The sequence below is a fragment of the Pseudorasbora parva genome, chromosome 3, assembly GCF_024679245.1.
Source record: "Pseudorasbora parva isolate DD20220531a chromosome 3, ASM2467924v1, whole genome shotgun sequence".
NCBI lineage: Eukaryota > Metazoa > Chordata > Actinopteri > Cypriniformes > Gobionidae > Pseudorasbora > Pseudorasbora parva.
The window spans coordinates 27,763,205-27,783,410 of record NC_090174.1 but is presented as its reverse complement, the minus strand read 5'-3'; the positions used below and the strand labels follow the sequence as shown (position 1 = coordinate 27,783,410).

Below are 20,206 nucleotides of genomic sequence, written 5' to 3'. Positions count from 1 at the left end.
TTCTGAATATGTATATTGCATTTTGAGTTAAAACAAACCAATTCTCACTTTGAATATATAACTGTAGTTGTTACATTTATAGGCACAGTGCTGTGGCGTTTCTGATTTGTTAGTCCTAGTGAAACTGTAGAAGAAATGCTAAAGACATCATTTCTGAATAACAAAAATATTAATAAAAAAAATCACTATATCATGTAAAGTTATAAAATTCATAATAAGTATATAACATTTTCAATTAAAATCTGTCTTAGAGCTAGTAAACAGTACAGATTACCCCCAGAGGATAAATGGGGCCGTGAAAAATGGTCTTGCCCTCAGAATTAGACAAGTAAGGGTTAAAATGTCAAAATGTATTGTCCTTCCCATTGTGAAAAGCCTTTACATGGCTAATTTTTATTGGTGTATCTTTTCCTTGACTCAAAGATGAGGATGGACAAAAACTTCCATTCAGCTCTCAGGAGGTCAAAGCACCAGTTAGATGCACATTGTGACTTCTGCATGCCTTCAGTCACTATTGTGTTCCAAACGTTTTGTTTGAAAACAAAGACGGGATGGCAGTAAGTGGACAGCTTGACATTCAAATACCTATTTCATATATAGCCATCAGAATCCCCTTTGTGAGGTCAGAAAGGTCCATCCATTGCAAATTGCTATTAGGTGTGGTCTGGTCAGTGTGTCACACATTAGGCAAACCACAAGCGTCTTGTTCTGAAAGACCAAAGCATTTGAATGCTCCTCATTGCGCATTAACCTCAAAATGCATGACTATGCTTGAGGTTACGGCAATGTATTTCATTCTAGTCTTGTGTTTTAAAACAAGCTTTAATGTTGAGAAATTTCTGGCTGAAAGAAGAAACGGGTGACAGGCCTCAAAATTAAATGCCCTTCATGAACAGTATGGTTCTTAATGTCAGCACAGTTGCAAACAGTTTATTGTTTCATTGACCACTTTACAACCTCATTACTCAGCTGGAGTCTGCTTTACACAACCAACGCTTAGGCACAAAACAAAAGGGTTGCTGACATTCAATTTTACCTTCCAATAAAAGCTTCAGAGTGCATGGATCTGAGTGCAGACAGATTCTCAGGACCTCCGAGCACCTTTTTAATCAACGATAACAATACAGCTGGAATTTCATATACCATTTCAGCAGCAGACCGGTAACACTTGGAGAGAAGCCAGAGTAAGGACCACAGGGAAAGAAATACTGATTTTATGAACGTTAACCATGTGAGAGTTGCATGTATCAGATATTTCATTCAAGAAATAAGAACTTTTCACATGAATTGAATTTCATATCTTACAGTAATTTTACAGTTATACACACTCCAAAAATTCTTAGGTTAAAAGTTAAATAATTAAATCGGTATGTGCTTGTATCATAAAACATGCTAAAAATGTCACCAGATGGAAACTGCTTTTTTTGTAGACAGTCAACACTGAACGTGGGCTATTATTGAGTGATATGGTCTGGGTACAATGGAAGTCATGCCTAAATAGGGATGAGGGAAACATAAGGTCTACAGATGTGAAGGTGATCAGATTACATCTGCTTAAAACTCACCTGTAATGCATTTGAACTGACACATGGCCTTAAAGGCATCAGGAAAGACCTGGAATAGCGTGGAAGAAAAGAAACAAAGGTAAGAACTGCAGGTGGTCTTTGCATGGATATGAGGAATAACATTGCCTGTTTGTATTACAGAATTAAAGACCGAGGTTAAGTAAAGTGAGAAGAAGAGATGAGAGGTTCTGTTATTGTGTTCAGGAATGGAACCACACTATCCTCCAAACAGTCAGCAGTTTTCTTCTTCTCAAAGGTATTGACATATCCCTCAGAGCAGAAATCAATTGTATTACCTGGTATTTTTGTCTAAAATAGCAGACCTCGTAGAAAGCCATCAAACAACACATTGATTGAGATGGGAGAAGACTGTATTCTCTGCTTTGGTGCTCCCTTCTGTTCCTCATCAGAGAGGGAGGAAAAACAAAACAAATCATTTTCAAGCACCCCAAGCTGTTATTAAATCTGTTTTAATAAAAGTTGTTCAAATCACTTGAAGTCAAATAGCTATAAAAATGACCATTAAACAGATTTAACTTAGAACATATATGTAAATAAAAACTATTGACATTTTATGCTATGCATTATTATTACACTATATTGTTACCTGTCAAATAGAGCTAAGAGGAGCTGCTTGGTTTTCCATCTGTAGGATTAATGGCTCAGACCTTTTCTGACACACTATTCTATACGCAGTCAAACCAGCTTGCTTTGAGAAACGCATCGCCATGTGTTTTCTTTGCATATTCCTTTTTCTTCTTTTTTCCCCCCACCATGTGCTTTCCTGGGAAAGGGTAGAAATGACGTCACTGTAGGGCTGGTCTGTAGTTTATTAGTCAGCGCGAAGTGCCAGGTTAGAGCTCAGACAAGGCTCTGTCCAGCCAGCTCAACTCAACTTAACCACCCCAATTCTTCAGAGGGATGTCTTTCCTATAAGTTTAACAAACTGAGGCATTGACCCAAGTTCTACAACTTTTAACTCTCTTAATTACTTTTTGCTTACTTTTAACCAGTCTTTAAAGTTCTCTTATTTGAGGATAAAGTGCGCGACACTTTTAGAAAAGACAGGCGCGTAGTGAAACATCCAAATTTGGATTATAGTTTCTGTTTCTCGTCTTTCAGTTGAGAAAACCCGACTCGTGATGGTTGTCCTGTCACTTAGGTTACTAATGGTAGGAGTTGTAGTAAGTCTGACTTCAGCTCTTCTGGTAAGTGTTACAGATTTACTGTTTCTGCACGCAAAGTTGTATGGGAAGTGATCTGTAAGTGAAAGCTCGCGGGACAAGTTTGAGGTGTGACAGTCGCCCTCCCGCTTGGAACACATTCGAATTCAAAAAATGTTGACTGAAATGTAAGCACGGTTTTAACAATATCTATAGCGGTAGCTATATTGGTTTTGCTCTGTCTGTTTGTATTATGCAGAGTACTTCGAGAAACCGTATCAACCAAATAATAGAGAGAAACGTGCGCATTTTAGGAGAGTGTTCCCAGCTGTCAAACCAATAGCCAAACTGTCTGAAAGTTGGCAGGGCAGAAAACACGTGAAATATGGCAAGCTGTTTTCATGTTCCTTTAAACGAAGAAGGTCAGAAGTAACTCATTGTTTAGTAGCTGCTTACAATGACTATTTTGTTACAAACAAATTGCATGCTTTCCCATAGATTTATTTGCATGCCCGTGGTTCAGATATGGACTGACTATTCACAGCTTAGCCTACTATTATGTCGGTGCTGGTACCAATATAACTTTATAGTCATCTATTTATTAATATTTTAAACTATTTGGATTTAGTAGTAGTAACAAAAAGTACTATAGCTACAAGATATCAGTAAAAATAAACAGTATAGCAACAGTTGGAGCACTTGTTGGAGGGGAATAGTTGATATCTGAACCACAGTAACAATAACAATGGAAGAGTTTCTGGTCTGCTATTAGTGAAATACATAGTATAAATGAATACATGTGAAAATGGCTTGCCACAAATAAAATTGAAGTTAAATGTCAGATTTGGATATTTTAATGACAGATTTACATGTTATGGTTTCTCTGTTTCTACCAATGGTACTTTCTCAGCTGTTTTGTAAATGTCTTGGCTGCCTGTTTTATGCATTGTCTCTTTATATCTTTGTTATCTTTTTCTTGCAGGCTGGTGAAATTATAGATAAAGAAGGTAAAGTATACAGCCTTGTGGTCCTCAAACTTTTATCACTATCATTGTGCTCCTTTTGTTTATTTTTCTTTATTTTATTTACAGGGTGATAAAGTCATTTTATAACCTTTGATGTTTAATTTTTGATTTATGTCAACAGCTGCACAGTGCGAACTAGAGTCGCACTGTGCCAAGCCATGTGGGGCTTAACTGTTATCACTTGCATCTTCTCCTCTCAATGTTTAATGACAAATATTTTAATCAGAATTGTTTAACAGTCAGTACTGGAAAAGCCCTAAGGTAACCATAAGAGGAGATGCAAGTCAATCTCTAGAGATCTTTTAACAGATATTATAACAAATTATTCTGTTATATATTCTCGTATATCTTTTTTAATGAACAGTGGGAGACATTTAAGAAGTTAACTGTACACTGTAAAATCAAAGTAGTGTCAAAGTCACTACATACAGTGATGAGTTCATTGCACTTTGTTAACCACTTTGAATTGAATTACTGATGTAGTAAATCATGTTAAAAACTGGCAATTTAAATCTAGTAGTTAATTTCATACATACAGATAAATAAGTAAAAGAAAAATAAGAAAAACATATGTAGATGGAAACATTTAGGGTCAGATTAGCTTGAGTGAGCAATTCCAAAAAAAGTGCAGATGGGAGTGGAAAGTTATCCGCGTGATCTAGTGACAACACGCAAATTAAAGAACACAGCCGGATCTTTCCATAATAACCAACGCAATCTACCAAGAGTTTAAGACATGCTTTTTTGGCTGTAAATAATGACGCAAAAATTGATGACCGCAAACCTTAGTAAATCACCTTGCATGATTAATTTAAATATTCTCCTCCCATAAATTTTGTGTCTGAAAGTGAAACTCCTTTAAATGCATATGCGATAAGGCAAAATCAACAGTGTCCAGTGAACAGTGTTCACTGGGTGTTTTTAGTAAATCCTTGCAGTAGTTTTTTAATGCCAAAAAAGGGTTTGCGTTGGCACAAGCTGTTAATCTGGCCCTTAATGTTTTAAAAAGAACACCATTTTTTGTCTTAATTATATAACCTAGTTTGCATTCAATTAGACAAGGTATTTACATTCAATGGAAGTGTCATCTTTAGGCAGTGTCAAAATTTGATGGCTGACCTCAAAATGTTGTGTTTTAAGAGACTGAATGAATTGTTTTATTTTTGTATATGCCCAACAGTTTTATTTCCTGCCTAGACAAAACTACCATAACAAATTCCAAGGGTTTGGCTCCTGAACATTTGAAATGTTTTCCTTCATGCAAACCATTATTCATATGTCATGAGGCATTAGTAGCATGCTTTGAAATGTAAGAAGCAGTATAATAGCAATAAACAGACATCCAGTAGACTTCGTAACCACATGTAACATGAAATGTGATTTTTCTCTCTCATTCATTTTAATGTAATCAAAAGAAATTCTACATATTTGTTTTATGTTTTATTAGACTTGTTGAAGATCCGTCTGAAGGAGTATGGCCTCATTACTCCCATCAGTACAGACGCAGAGGGACACTACCTATCGCATCTTCTCTCGGCTAACCACAAGCAGCGTGTAAAGCGTGAGGTTTTGGAAGGGACAGCGCAAGCGGTAGACAGGCTGTTCTTTAACATCACTGTCTTTGGCAAGGAATTCCACCTCCGACTACATCCCAACCAAAGATTAGTGGCTCCAGGAGCTATGGTGGAATGGCACGATGAGATTGAAATACCTGGAAATGCAACTGAAAATGGAACCCACTCAGAGAGAATACTTAGAAGGGAGTTGCTGAAAACAGACTGCACTTTTATTGGGGACATCACGGATGTGCCTGGAGCTTCTGTCGCCATTAACAACTGTGATGGACTGGTGAGTGTTGTTTCCTTTCCTAATAAAATCATTTTGAAACGAATTTAACTAGCAGGGCCTGTCACAAAATGACAAAATGTAACAGAAACTGCAAATCGTTAGATTTGTATAGCTAATATAAGGACTTAGAATCTATGTTGGCCTGTTTTCACACTTCATAATGCCTATGCAGCTCGGTTTCTAAACTTTTATGGAAATTCTCACTGGCATTGAGTAGTGAGTCATTCCTTTCTAAACCTGCAGGGAACATGCTTCGATGACCATAATTTGTTCTTTTTCCCCAGAATATTTGCAGTTTGCTTTATATTTGACAGGTTCTTTATTTAAAGGGACAGCTCACTGCCGCCACTCCTTCGTCTACTAATTATCATGGCTCTCCAAACTAGCAATACAGCAATATTACAATTCATAGTCAATGCAAATCAGCCATTAATCATTTAAGTTTTATGGCTGGTGATCAACAAATGGTCAATATTAGAGTTTACATTAACACTAACACCGAGCAGTTAAAATGTACCCATGTTTTGATATGCCTAAAAAATGTAATATGCCACTGTATTATGCCACTGTCTTCACAAAGTAATGTATAGACTAGTCATGAAATAATTCTTTTTAGTCATCAACTTTGTTTTTGTCTGTTGTTTTATGCTATTTTAAGCAGGCTACACAAATCACTTTTTGGTGAATATAGGCTGAATCAGCCTGCAATGACAACGACACTTAGAAGGAAATAAATACATATTTGGGTGGTGTATTATAATAAAATGTCATTAATATTAATATTAACATATTAAGATAACCCATGCTATTTAAATTACTAAAATACCCTAAATATACAATAAAGAGCAATAATAATCCACCACACTGCATAGGATGTATGAAAACATACAATAAGGATAACATAAATTTAAGCACACAGTTTCACCTAATTCATTATTAATTTGTATATTTATATAATTTATAACTTGAATAAGAGAATAACACCAATGAACTTGGGGTAATCATGAAATAATTTTTATTTATTCCATTATAGAAATGGGCAGACTTGAATAAATAGCAACACAGTAGCAATTTATACACAATACAAATTGCAAAACAAAAATGTATAATTAATCAAATGTTTAAAAATTCATAAATAGGCTACACATCTTCATTTGATCGTGTGTTGTGTGACTGTTTACAGAAACATGTTGCTCAAACACTGCTTGAAAATATAGGGATTATGTAGGGGTAAATTTGACCCAACAGGGTTTATAGGTATAAATACCCTGTTTTCAAATCTGCTTTTATCTAAACAATTTTTAACAACAGAGGATTGTAAATAACACAATTGTTAGTAAAAGTCAGTGACTAGGAGGCTTGGATATTTTATTGAAAATCTGTTTTGTATATTTGAAAAAATGGTGGTTCTAGTGGTAATAAAATTTATTTTTTCTAAATAAATAACATAAATCATTTAGAAATAATTTAGACTTTACAGTAAGTAATATTCAACAGTATGAAGTATTCATTTACAGAAATTTACTCCAAAATAGAGTTCGACTAATGGCTGTCATGCTCCAAAAAGATTAAAAATGCAGTCCATACGAGTCATTTGTTATATTACAAGCCCTCTAAAGCCATTCAATAGATTTGTGTGAGAAATGGTCTGAATGAAAAATTACTCATTGAAAATCTTGCTTATGGCGAAAATGAAAAGTTAGTTATTCATCTTTCAGCACATGTTGTGGTGAGGGGGGTGTTTATCAACTTACTGCCAGTTTTTAAATCAGATAATTCAGGGAAATTGTGCATTGTACTGTGTCTATTGGCCTTTCTACTTCCTCACAAAAGAATATGCAAGCTTGAGGCGAGTGTTCAGAGTGATAGTGGAGTTGAGTGAACTGTGGGTCACCCCAGGAAGCTGACAAATAGGATGAAGCTGCTTTCCCCAGGGCCTGTTCAACATCAGAGGAAAGCTTTACTCTTCAACAATAAATAGAAAGGTCAAATTGGGAAAATCGATTTCGCATAGGCTTCCAAAGAGTTTTACGCAGACAAGCATGTGCTGGCTACGTTAATGTTTTTTAGAGATTTAAAATGCCATTTTTGAAGAGTGCTCTTGTAAGAACGAGGCTATGATTGAAACTGGAACTAAAACAAAAATAATAGAGACAAATTAGTGAATTAGTCATGTTCGTAATTTATAGCAAAAAATCTCCATCACCTGCTTGATATCATTAACCAACGTGGTAGAGTGACAAATTTGCGACAGTACAGTTTGGAGAAACATATGTGAGTAGTTGGCTGATTTATTTAATGATACATTGTACTTTGGTAGTTAAGCCGCAAATTAAATCATTGTTCTGGAAAGGCACCCCTGATGAGGCTTTGTCAGACTAATTTAAAATAGTAATTAATGAGTTTGCAATTATTTTTCAATGCTATAGTTGGGATGCAGCTTAAGAGGTTAAAATAACTGCTTAAACGTTTCATTTGGTCATGAATTGGTCTACACTACATGCTATGTTTTGACGGCAGCCCACAAATGCCATTAAATAGAAATGGCATTTGTGCCAAGGGGGGAAATTTGCTTTTCCCCCCTTGCTAGACATTAGTGAGTCAGGTTCAGTTTGCGTTCTGACTTAGTCAGTGAAGGATTCATCAAACTGATTAGAATTTCTTGGTAACTCCTGAGTTTGATTGTACATACTGGGAGACAAGCTGAACCATTACATTTGAACTGACTTCTTTAGACTTTTTCCTTCAGCTCTGAATGTTTAAATTGTCTTAGAATGACATCAGTGCTATTGAGTGACCTTTGAAACCTTGACTGTGTATTTCTACAAGACACACTGAGGTTTTTGTAGCTTTACGTTTTCCACCTAAACTCTGCTGCTTCCTTGAGTAATGGATCAAGTGCTTATGTGGACACTCTTTGATGTAAAGTGGAACTCAGAGTCGACACCAAGATATGTTTCACTGGTCTTGATTTCAACCATCATGGATTTTGAAGTCTTCACGTGTAGCCTGTGAAGTAGATATTTCCTTTCTGAGCTGAGGGGTTATGGGGGATGGAGGGATGATTTTGGCTGGGGGAGGAGGAGGAAGAGTAGGAGGAGTTGGAAGCTCACTTACATGACACAGACATGTTTCAGGCTTGTGAACATTCCTCTGAAAGTGAAGAAAAGTGAACGGTTCTGTTTCTGCTTAGCAACTCAACAAGGTCTCGGAATGTCAGCAGAAATACTTTGGTAGAAGTATCAAAGATCCAAGACATTGGCCAATGCTTTTCCACTAGGGACCAAAACAGGGTCAGCAGTCAGTGCGTTCCCAAAGCAATGGGAATCATCCTCTGCTAATCTACAACTCTGTGTCACTCATAGCTTGGCCTCTTTAATGCATGCTGCTATATTCTGTGGCCAGGGTGCTGAATGAGGCTTCTTACTCATTGATGATCAGAGCTCACTATGTTACTGAACTCCTGGCTGGGCTTCACACGGAAGGCTGGCTCTGAGCCAGAACTTCATCCCCAATGCACCTTTGTCAGGAGAATAATGACTTTAATGGTTAGAGGAGTCTGTGTTCTTCTGCCCAGTAACAATCTAACAGGTTCAGTCTTTTTCTGTGCTGAGATGACTTTGAACTTCTCTGTTTTTTTCCCCATCATGCCTTGAATTCCTCTAAGATTTCTGGTACTGTTTCAAAACCAAGTAAGCTGATGAACAGTAATTTTTATTGCTCTACTTTACACAGACAACAAAAAACAGCAAACAAGCATAAATGTCACCTATAATGACACCTATAATTATGACACCTATAATTTTAGTGAATTAGTACTCTTCATTATTGAATAATTATGCATTAAATCGATCAAGAGTGATGAAAAGAGTTAAGAATTTTACATTGTTACAAAGATTTCTATTTTAAGTTAAATTATCATGGCTTCTACAAAAACATTCAGTAGCTCAACCGTTTTCAACTACAATAACAAGACATGTTTGTTGATCATCAAATCATCATATTAATAATGATTTCTGAAGGATCATGTGAGACTGAAGACTGGAGTAATGATGGTAAAAATCCAGCTTTGCCATTGCAGGAATAAATTATATTTTTAAATATATTAAAATAACAGTTAATTACGAGACTGGGTGAACCCAGCCTGATCTGCCGGAGTTTCGATTTCGCCCTGCAACTCAGTCTGGACACCTGTACATTCATTTCTACTGCTTTTGTTAAACTTTTGTGGGAACCAATCACAGACTGGCTTATCCACCAGGTGCGCTATTGGCGGGTTAAACATGATGATGGATTGAGAAGCGATGGGTCATTGCCCGTTTATCACACCTCTTGTGGTCTTATTGGTTGAAGGACTATCCAATTGCGTACAGAGTTATTTGAATAATGCTCGTTTATCACATCTTTTGTGGTCTGATTCGTTGAAGGACTATCCAATTGCTTACAGAGTCATTTAAATAATGCTCTTTTATCATGCCTCTTGTACAGAAGAAAATACAGAGCAGACTCCACAGACCAATGTTTAATATTAAATTGAGCTCGGTCTGGTGATAGCCAGACAAGTTAATTACTGTAAAAATTACTGTTTTACCTGCTTGGTGAGCATTAGAGACTTATTTAAAAAATGTTAATAACATCTCACAGACTTCAGTCTTTTGTACAGTAGTGTATGTATGTTCATGTAGTGAACATTAATAAAAGCCACCTGAAGCGATTCGATGGGTTTTTGTAAGAGAAATTTCACATTATAAAGTAAAATATATTGCTTCCGGTGGACCACCTTCCATATTCAATTTACGAAAAAAATGTAACTTGCAGGATGATGACTGCAGACTTAAGCCCCATTCGGACGGGTTTAGTGTTATCTAGGGACCTCTGGTGATTTGTAATAATTGCAGACAATGTCTGTGATCATAATCCCGTGCGAATCGGCCATGTCTGTAATTTGTAAAGTAAAAATTCCCCCGCAAATTACCTACCATATTTCGCCGAACACCGAGGTCCAGTGATAATAGTAGTCCCGTGCGAATCGACATCTCTGTAATTTGGCCAGGATTAGGCGGATCGTATATCATTTTTGCAAGCTTTTTTTCTTCCTGTGAGCATTTCTATCTTTATCTTTCACGAAGAATAAAGTCTGCATTCATTAGGGATGGGACGAAATATCGTTTGACAAAATATCGCGATACAAAACGTGACGAAATGCATCGAGGTCGAAAAAAATGTATCGCGAAATAAAGATAGATGGCACTGCTGCATGATTTGCGTAGAATGAGGGTGGGGTGCAGCAGCAAACATTAATAGGGAAAGAAAAGGGTTGACATTAGCATTAATATTCTAAACCAAAAATGCAGTTATTGCCTACATAAACTACCATATTTTCTGTTTAACTTTTATTAGACTCCAGAAAGAAAAGTGCGTTTTTTCACTGAGCACATTCTCTGCAGTCTGAGCGCGATGCACTGCAGCTCACTCTCGCTCATGTCTGAGGTAAATCATTAACACCATCACCGCTTACAGTACACCTGTTTTATTGAACTAAATACATTACAATCGGCTAAAACGAATGCACAGGTTACTTTCCTGAACAAGCGCGCTCCCGAGTCCGTGTTCTTCACACTGTCCACGTGAATCGTGGCCCAGTTCGGCGCGCACGCGCAAAATACCGGCAGTTAGTTCAACAGGAAATGCGGATCTCTTAAAGGGGCCGCACTATATTCCTACTCGTGTAATATGGACCTCCTCCAGGTATGATGTGGTTCTGGTTCGCTCACTGGTACACATTCACAATTTTTCATACGAACTTTGCCCTGTTCTGAATTAAACTGCCAGTGTAAAAACTCCCTCTATATTCTTAAAATGAGAGAAATCACTAACAGTTACTTACTTATTATTTTTAAGTTTAGGCTTAAGAGAACAATTTCTTAGATAAACATATCTATGACCTTTGATATGTCTAGTCTTCATACTGTATTGATTATTATTGAATAAGTATGGGTTCACTAATAATAAATGTACATTTCCATAAAGCATGCATATTTGTCCATACCTATGTTGATTAGAGTATTAAAAACTTAATTTAAACTTAATTTAAGATACATTTACAATTGCTAAAAAGGTGCGATTTAAAATCGAGTTAACTCATGACAATCATGCAGTTAATTGCGATTCAATATTTTAATCGATTGACAGCCCTATAGTGCCCTCCACAATTATTGGCACCCCTGTTTAAGATGTGGTCGCGGACTTCTAAAAATTCTTCTTCTTTTTTAAACAACATAGAACCAAAATGCAAAAAAATAGAAAAATCCTACCTTTCGTTTAAGTACATTACTTTGGTGGTAAAAAAAATCACAGATTTGAAAAAAATATAAATAAAATTTGATATCGTATCGTGACGTATCGTATCGTAACACTGGCATATCGAGGTGCATCGTATCGTGAGTTTAAGTGTATCGTCCCATCCCTAGCATTCATAATGCGCACCGTTATGAATTCCCGTGCAGCCGTGCCTGCACGGATTATACTTTCACTTTAGAATGAGTATCAATTTGGGATTAATCTGATTGAATGGTGTGTTTAATATTAACATCAATACTGTTCTTAATGAAAAACAGAACAGAACAGTACAGTACAATGACAAGCTAGTTTAAATAGGCGCTTTTACATTTAGTTTTGAAACTGAATCTTCCGCCTTATATTGTTAGCTTCTCACTAGTGATAAATGAAATCTGATTCCATGGCGTCTGTTCGCTAACTGAACGAAATTATGTTTATTTATTAGGCTACTGTAAAATAATCAAAACGATATCGCTGCCTATTTATAATTTCATACAGCTATATAACGAAGTCTTGACATCATATCCGGGAGAAGTCAGTAAATTCGAGTAAAATCACAGGCTTGCTTATACCGTGCGAATGCGACATGCAAAACTCAGATGTGGGGGAATAAATTCTAAATCACAGAGGTCCCTACTAATCCCGTGCGGAGATGTGTTACATTTTCTTTTTAAGTTGGAAGGTTTAAGGTGGTCCCCCGTTGCCATTTCTTTGTAATTATTTGTGAAATTTACTAGCAATTATTTGAGTGAAAATTGTTCAAAGTAAACCCTACACTAAAGTTGTTCAGTGTGTGTGTGTGAATAACTAGAAAAATATGTTTTCTTGTCATTATTTTGTGAAACACAAAAATACAAATTCTGAATTGAAATCAGTAAATTCAAAACTAAAAATTATTTATTTTGCTGTAATGCTGTGAATGTATTTTTGGTGGAGAGAGAGCAGGAAACACTGCTGTTATTATAGTCTGGTTAGAATGTATGTTGGAGCTGCAGTTCAGAGATGAGAACTGTGCTGTTTTTATTTTTTTCAAGTTCAGACACTGAACTGCACGACCTACATCAAACAGAAGCAGTGTAAGAGACCTGAACTGTCACAAATGGGTGTACGTTGTTTTAAGAGCAAACACATCTCTGCTCTCTGACATCTCTGGCATACCAGTGTGTGTCCCACCCTTTTACTCAGTGGATCACTCACTGTGCCATGTTCTTTACGCTCCAGACTCTCACCATCTGGCAACTGCCAGGGTTGGGACACAACATGAAAAAGTACAAATAGGATTTATTGTGCATGGAAATTCAATATGGAACATAATGTTTCAACCAAAACTTCATGCTTTTTTAACCTTCTAACAAAATTTCCTCTGAGTCTGCCCTAATGACTGCTCCCCCTTAAATTTTTCATTCATTGTTATATTGCAGACATTGGCTAAAATCATTTAAGATCATTTTTTCTCATTAATGTACACACAAAACCCCATATAAAAACACAGCATTGTTGACATTTTTGCAGATTTATTAAAAAAAGAAAAACTGAAATATCATATGGTCCTAAGTATTCAGATCCTTTCCTCATATATTTAACTTAGGTGCTGTCCATTTCTTCGGATCATCCTTGAGATGGTTCTTCACCTTCATTTAAGTCCAATTGTGTTTGATTATACTGATTGGACTTGATTAGGAAAGCCACACACCTGTCTATATAAGAACTTACAGCTCACAGTGCATGTCAGAGCAAATGAGAATCATGAGGTCAAATGAACTTTTGGAAGAGCTCAGAGACAGAATTGTGGCAATGCACAGATCAGAATGGCCAATGTTACAAAAAAATGTGGCACTTAAGGTTCCAAAGAGCACAGTGGTCTCCATAGTCCTTAAATGGAAGACGCTTAGGATGACCAGAACCCTTCTTAGAGCTGGCCATCTGGGAAAACTGAGCTATCGGGGGAGAAGAGCCTTGGTGAAGAGGTAAAGAAGAACCCAAAGATCACTGTGGCTGAGCTTCAGAGATGCAGTCGGGAGATGGGAGAAAGTTGTAGAAAGTCAATAATCACTGTAGCCCTCTACCATTCGGGGCTTTATGGCAGAGTGGCCTTACGGAAGCCTCTACTCAGTGCAAGACGCATGAAAGTTTGCACACAAAAACCCCCCCTGAAGGACTCCAAGATGGTGAGAAATAAGATGCTCTGGTCTGATGAGACCAAGATATAACTTTTTGGCCTTAATCCTAAGTGGTATGTGTGGAGAAAAATATCACTTGTCCAATACAGTCCCAACAGCCAAGCATGGTGGTGGCAGCATCAGGCTGTGGGGGTGTTTTTCAGCTGCAGGGATAGGACGACTGGTTGCAATCGAGGGAAAGATGAATGTGGCCAAGTACAGGGATATCCTGGACCTCAGACTGAGCGGAAGGTTCACCTTCCAACAAGACAATGACCCTAAGCACACAGCTAAAATAACGAAGGAGTAGCTTCACAACAACTCTGACTGTTCTTGAAAGGCCCAGCCAGAGCCCCATGCAGTGACGTGCACGGGAGATGGGCTTGAGCCCCTGCCCCTTTGAAAGTGAATGTAAAAGTGCCCTTTTTGATCGCACCACAGGACCCCCGCGAATGCATTATCCACCCCGCACCGAGCACGATTTCTACTGAGGGGGACATGCGAATGATACTGACACTGTCCCTGTGAAGGTCTGTGCCTGCTACTGCCGAGCCCTGACTTAAACCCAATTGAGCATCTCTGGAGAGACCTGAAAATGGCTGTCCACCAACGTTTACCATCCAACCTGACATAACTGGAGAGGATCTGCAAGGGGGAATGGCAGAGGATCCCCAAATCCAGGTGTGAAAAACTTGTTGCATCTTTCCCAAAAAGGCTCATGGCTGTATTAGATCAAAAGGGTGCTTCTACTACATACTGAGCAAAGGGTCTGAATACTTGGGACCATGTGATATTTCAGATTTTTCTTTTTAATAAATCAACAAAAATTTCAATAATTCTGTGTTTTTATGGCAAGCCTATTTTATGGGTGCTGTGTGTATAATAATGAGAGAAAAAAAGAACTTAAATTATTTTTAGAAAATGGCTGCAATATAACAAAGAATAAAAAATGTAAGGTGGTCTGAATACTTTCCATACCAACTGTAGATGCATGTACATGCAATTCTGTTACCCATTGACATATATAATATAACAGATAGCCTTGCTAATAAAAAAAGCACAGAACAGTTACCAGTTGAACAAATTGTGTCATCATTTAGTCCCAAACAGGTTGTTTCGAACCTCTTTGAACTTATTCCTTCTGTGAAGCACAAAAGTAGATATTCTGAAGACCATACTGACCCTCCTTTCCATGGAATTGAAATGAATAGAAAAATAAAGCTCTTAAGCATCAAAGAAGGACCTCTCATAAAAAAGTACACTATGTATATGACTCTTTATGGAACCAAGCTTTGTTTGAATTTTTTTTTTTGTCATTCATTGATAACCTTCACAGAACTGTTAACCACCCAAAGGCAGTGATTTGAACTTGAAAACTGGATCAGTTAGATTTATGCTGTGAATCATGTTTTTTTTTATTAATGAATTGGACATCTCTACCTTTCTCATAAAATTTCTTGAGAACTACGTTGGATGTCAAGATATTATGTGAATACTGATTTCATATTATTCCTTAAATATTGACCCTTTCATAGCTTTTTATCATGGTTTTGTGACCTTTTTTGAAGCTTGAAAGCTTCAATATGTGTGTGAAATAGCATAGGAAAGCACATACAATCTTAAAACTAAATTCTTTTGAGGTCCACATAAAAAAGGAAGTCATACATGTTTGGAATAACATAAGGATGGATAAATTATGACCGGATTTTCTTTGTTGTGTGAATAAACAGCTATATTTAGAGTGAGAGAGAGTAAAGCAAGCTTTCTGAACCATCATAACTATCAGAAGTTGTTGCTTTCCATTGGAAAGAGCAGCATTAGCTTGTGTTTCACTCCTTAAAGGGATAGTTAGCCCATTATTTACTCACCCTCAAGTCATCCTAAGTGTATGACATTCTGGTTTCAGACGAATAAACGGAGTAATGGAGTTGTATAAAAAAAAAGTCCTGGCTCTTCCAAGCATTTAATTAGAAATCTAAAACGAGAATTTTTAAAGAGAAATGGTGAAGAATATAAGAGAAGAGGGGCTTGAGTTTGTTGCCTAGCCCTATCCGTGAGAGGCGTCAAAACTTGTAATGCTCCCATACATTGTGTCAGGGATTACTCTTTTGTCGTATGTCAACTTACGTACAAGTACACAAGTGCACCACAGAAGGACTTTATTAACCCACTAGGAGCCATGTGGAGCAGTTATATGATGGATAAATGCCCTTTATGGACTTCTAAATGTCACTGCCGTTTGTAAAGCTTGGAAGAGCCACAACTTTTTTTATATAACTCTGATTGTATTCGTCTGGAAGAAGAATGTAATATACACCTAGGATGACTTGAGGGTTAGTAAATCATGGGCTACTTAAACATTTTGGGTGAACTAACCCTTTAACTCTGTTTAAATTTTGCAAACTCAGTTGAGGCTTTTATTCAGTCCTACACTAGTTTAAACTCAGAAGCCATCCTCCTGGGAAGACAAACATTCTTCACCAAATATTGGCTGAACTCAGTGACTTCAACTTCAGCATCTCAGCTTGAAATCAGGTAACATTTGGATCATAACAGGCTGTCCTGATTTTAACCGTTACCTCAATTCTCCTCATCTTTTTTTATAGCTAAAGGTCTTTAGCCATGTAAAAGAAACTAAAGCCCCCTTCAATGTTCCTCAATGAATTTTAAAAATGCACCAAAAAAGAATGTTTTTAGAGTGCAAATTAACTGGCAGTAGTCCCAAAATATTTCATAAAGTTCTGTTTTTACTGGCAAGACTTCCATTACGCAAAGGATTATCTATGGCGACAAAGAAAGGCTGGAGAAGACAGATGCCATGATATTTGGAATGGATTCAAATGTCCCGTTTACATTTAATAAGCCTCTTGTCCTTTCTCAGAAAGACAGTCCCTTGGTCCGTCTCCGGTATGATTTAGGCATTTGAAGAACGGCTGTATATGCTTCAGTTATACAGAAGAGGGCATGTTAGACATTTAGCATATCCAGAAAAAAAGGTTGCCTTTGATTGAGAAAGAAAACCGAGCCAGTTCCTTCCCCCTGAGAAGTGCACCCATACACAAGAGTAGTATTCACTAATAGTTATTGATGTACTTTGTTGATTCAGCCGAAGACTTGCCTGTTGCAGAGGCTTGACCTCTGAGCTGTTTTGGTATATGGTTTGAGGTTGAAGAGGGGAGGTGTTGGAGCATACGCAGAGGCAACTTATTTCTTTAGGTCTGCTTCAGGAGAGGCCAGAGTCTAGCAACTCTAGCCCTGTGGGTTTAGCTGCTTTTATTGATATATTAAAATATTTTTACATTTTTAATCATGGCCAGTTTAAAGCCACATTTTCTGTTGTCATTGCACTGAACATTGGGGCCCGTTCACCAACAGTGCTTGGGTTTTATTTAGAGTTAGCCATGCAGGTCTTGCCACCACTCAAAGTAGTGGGTAAATGTTTGCTTTCAGTGTTTTTTTCAGAGCGGCACAAAAAGAAATGATTTATTCCGATTTGATTCTCATGTTGTATTTTAAAATTGGATTTAACATGACATCACATAATATTCCTTTCTATTTTTCATGTTTCTTTTGGTCTTGCCACATTCAGAAATTTTGTAAAATCGTGCAAACATTGGCACATGGTTACTCCCAAAAAATCCCAAGCTGAGTTGAGTGCCCATTTACTATTCATTCTCTATTTGGGCAGCAGGTTTGGGATTAAAAGAGCATATTTCCAAGTTATAAAGCAATTTGAAGCTTTTATTGTGATTCAGCTGTGGCAGGGATATTGTAAGTATAATAAATTGACACCATATGTGTAATTTCTTACTGTGATGGTAAATATATATGAAACAATTATTGATTGTGTATATGATATGTGGGAATATTATATGTGGTATATACAGCATAGCTTAATACAGCATGTACATCATTAAGGAAATTAAGGAACAGTGAGCTGACTTGATGATGTGTGTGTGTTCTTTTTCCTTCTGTACCTTCATGGCACCTGTATCAGTACTTTAGATGGTTTTCTTTGCCCTTGTTTCCTTTGCTCACTGGAATTTTGTGAGGCACTAAATTTAGCTTTTCATTAAAGCAACTTTACAATATGTATTGTGACACAGTATACACTTTGTGATATATATGTGCCATTAAAATGTCTTGAGCTATTCAATACCCATCATGACTATGGTAGATAGTGGAAATAAGAAAAAATACTAATAATAATTGTAAATGTGATTATGTACATTTTTCTAAGTACATAATTTTGCATCACTGTTTATTTTGATTTTCTTCCTCGAAATACAGAGATTCCTCTTTCCCTCTCTGGGTTAGATGACTTTTTCTTACAATTTTTCTCGTTTTTTTTTTTTTCCTGGCAAAAGAAATTAACTGGTGTAACTTTTTGAACGTTCCTTTTAAAGGAGGGATGAAAATGGCAGGTAATGATGACGAAGGTTTACACACATTTCTAAACCAAACACACCTTTAAACAACATGGCGGGTGAAAGGTAGCAGTGTGTCAGTTGAATCCATGCTTTTTTGAAAATGGCAGTACTTTTTTTTTTTTAAATAAAGCACGTTCAGACCGGCCCCTTAAGAAGTTTAGACTGGAGTGCCGTCTTAGAAAACTGGACCCCTTCAGCTGAATCCCATATGTTTGTTTTGGCTCGTAGCTGGTGTCTGCTTGGCGGGCGCTGATGCTGGGGATATTAAACTGATGGAACACAGGTCTCTTGATCCCTTTCGACGGCTGCTATTTAGGTAAGGTAGGAGGCTCTGTCCATCCACCTGTGATTGTCTGCTTCACAAAGCAAGCTGCTCTGTGGTTGGTTTAGCTATTGTGGCATTAATCGAAGTGACTACCCTGTGTCCTCATTTCTTTTTTTCTTTTTCTTTTTTACTGGCACTGACACCAGAGATGTGTTTAATGTTTTTAATGAGGGCTGGATGTAAAAGTGGGTTTTTTGGAATGGCAGTACTTAATTTAATGTGATCAGCTTTGAGACTTCTCCACCACAGGGTCTAGCCACAGGAGGACTGTTTGTTTTGTGTATCTGTTTCAGTATTCTCTGAAATGGTTGCCTTGGATACAAAGAGCCTTGCGTATAATAAAAAAATAAAAAATAAAAACACATTTACAAATCAGAACATGCAATATAAAATACATCCTGTTATTTTAGCTTGAGGGCTTCAGATTCAGTCCAGTGCTGGTCTAATGGACCAGTGGTTCCTTACTACAAAACATTGAAATCCCTACATCCTCTCATCTTGACAGCGTTTGTCCCAGGAACTTTTTACTTCAACTGCGCCTGACAGAAGAATTTATTTTTTCTGAGGTGATTACACTTTACAACAAAAAAATAGCTTTTATAAAACCGTATAAGTCCTGTTTACCGTTGAGAGTTGCTATGGCATCTGTGAAAACATTCAGCTGCTGGAGAGGACAGTGTCGACATTTCTGATGCGGCAGAGAAACTGCTCTGGGATGATTGCGACTGAAAGTCAGCACATGTAAACACCAGATCGGTTTTGATAACATCTCATGTAAACAGTCCATCTAAACGGAATTATTGTGTGCATCAATAGTGGCTATTGATTACATTACATGTACCTGCTCTGTTTTTAGCGGCACTAGATATCAAATGATCTGTAGCGGGGGCTTCACCACACGATGACGCCAAGGTGTGGCAAATTCCGACTATCAATTTGTTGGGCTTGGTGTCAATAAAAGCTTTTTTTTTTTACTAACAAGGAAGTTTTCAGCTCTGAAACTTACAGGATATTCTTATATTACCATGACCTTTTATATATCAAAAGCCCAGGGGAAAGTTGATTTCAGGCCCCCTTTAAATGCTCTGGCGAATTTACTCACCTTCAAGCTGAACACAAAAGAAGATATTTTGAATAATGTCTGTAATCAAACAGTTGATGGACTTCCTTGACTCCCATAGTACCCCCGGAAAAAAAAGAAAAGCTGTCTGCTGTATTCTTCAAAATATATTATTTTGTGTTCAGTAGAACAAAGGAATGATACAGGTTTGGAACAAATTGAGGGTGAGTAAATTATGACTTTTTATTTTTCCGTGGGGTGGGGTGTGTGTGTGTGGGGGGGGTGAACTATC

General features: G+C 37.2%; 1 protein-coding gene across 3 annotated transcripts in view; it reads left to right on the top strand.

The window, feature by feature from the left end:
• Positions 1 to 2,441: 2,441 nt before the first annotated feature.
• Positions 2,442 to 20,206, top strand: part of adamts3 (ADAM metallopeptidase with thrombospondin type 1 motif, 3) — a 190,500-nt gene continuing 172,735 nt past the window's right edge. For 2 of the 3 annotated variants that reach the window (XM_067438269.1, XM_067438268.1), the window contains exons 1-3: positions 2,442 to 2,773; positions 3,711 to 3,735; positions 5,201 to 5,601. In XM_067438269.1, coding sequence (XP_067294370.1) covers positions 2,708 to 2,773; positions 3,711 to 3,735; positions 5,201 to 5,601 — 492 coding nt within the window. In that variant the 5' untranslated portion in view covers positions 2,442 to 2,707. Of the gene's footprint in view, positions 2,774 to 3,710; positions 3,736 to 5,200; positions 5,602 to 18,727; positions 18,846 to 20,206 lie in introns of those variants that run through there. The other variant, XM_067438270.1, reaches the window with a different exon arrangement.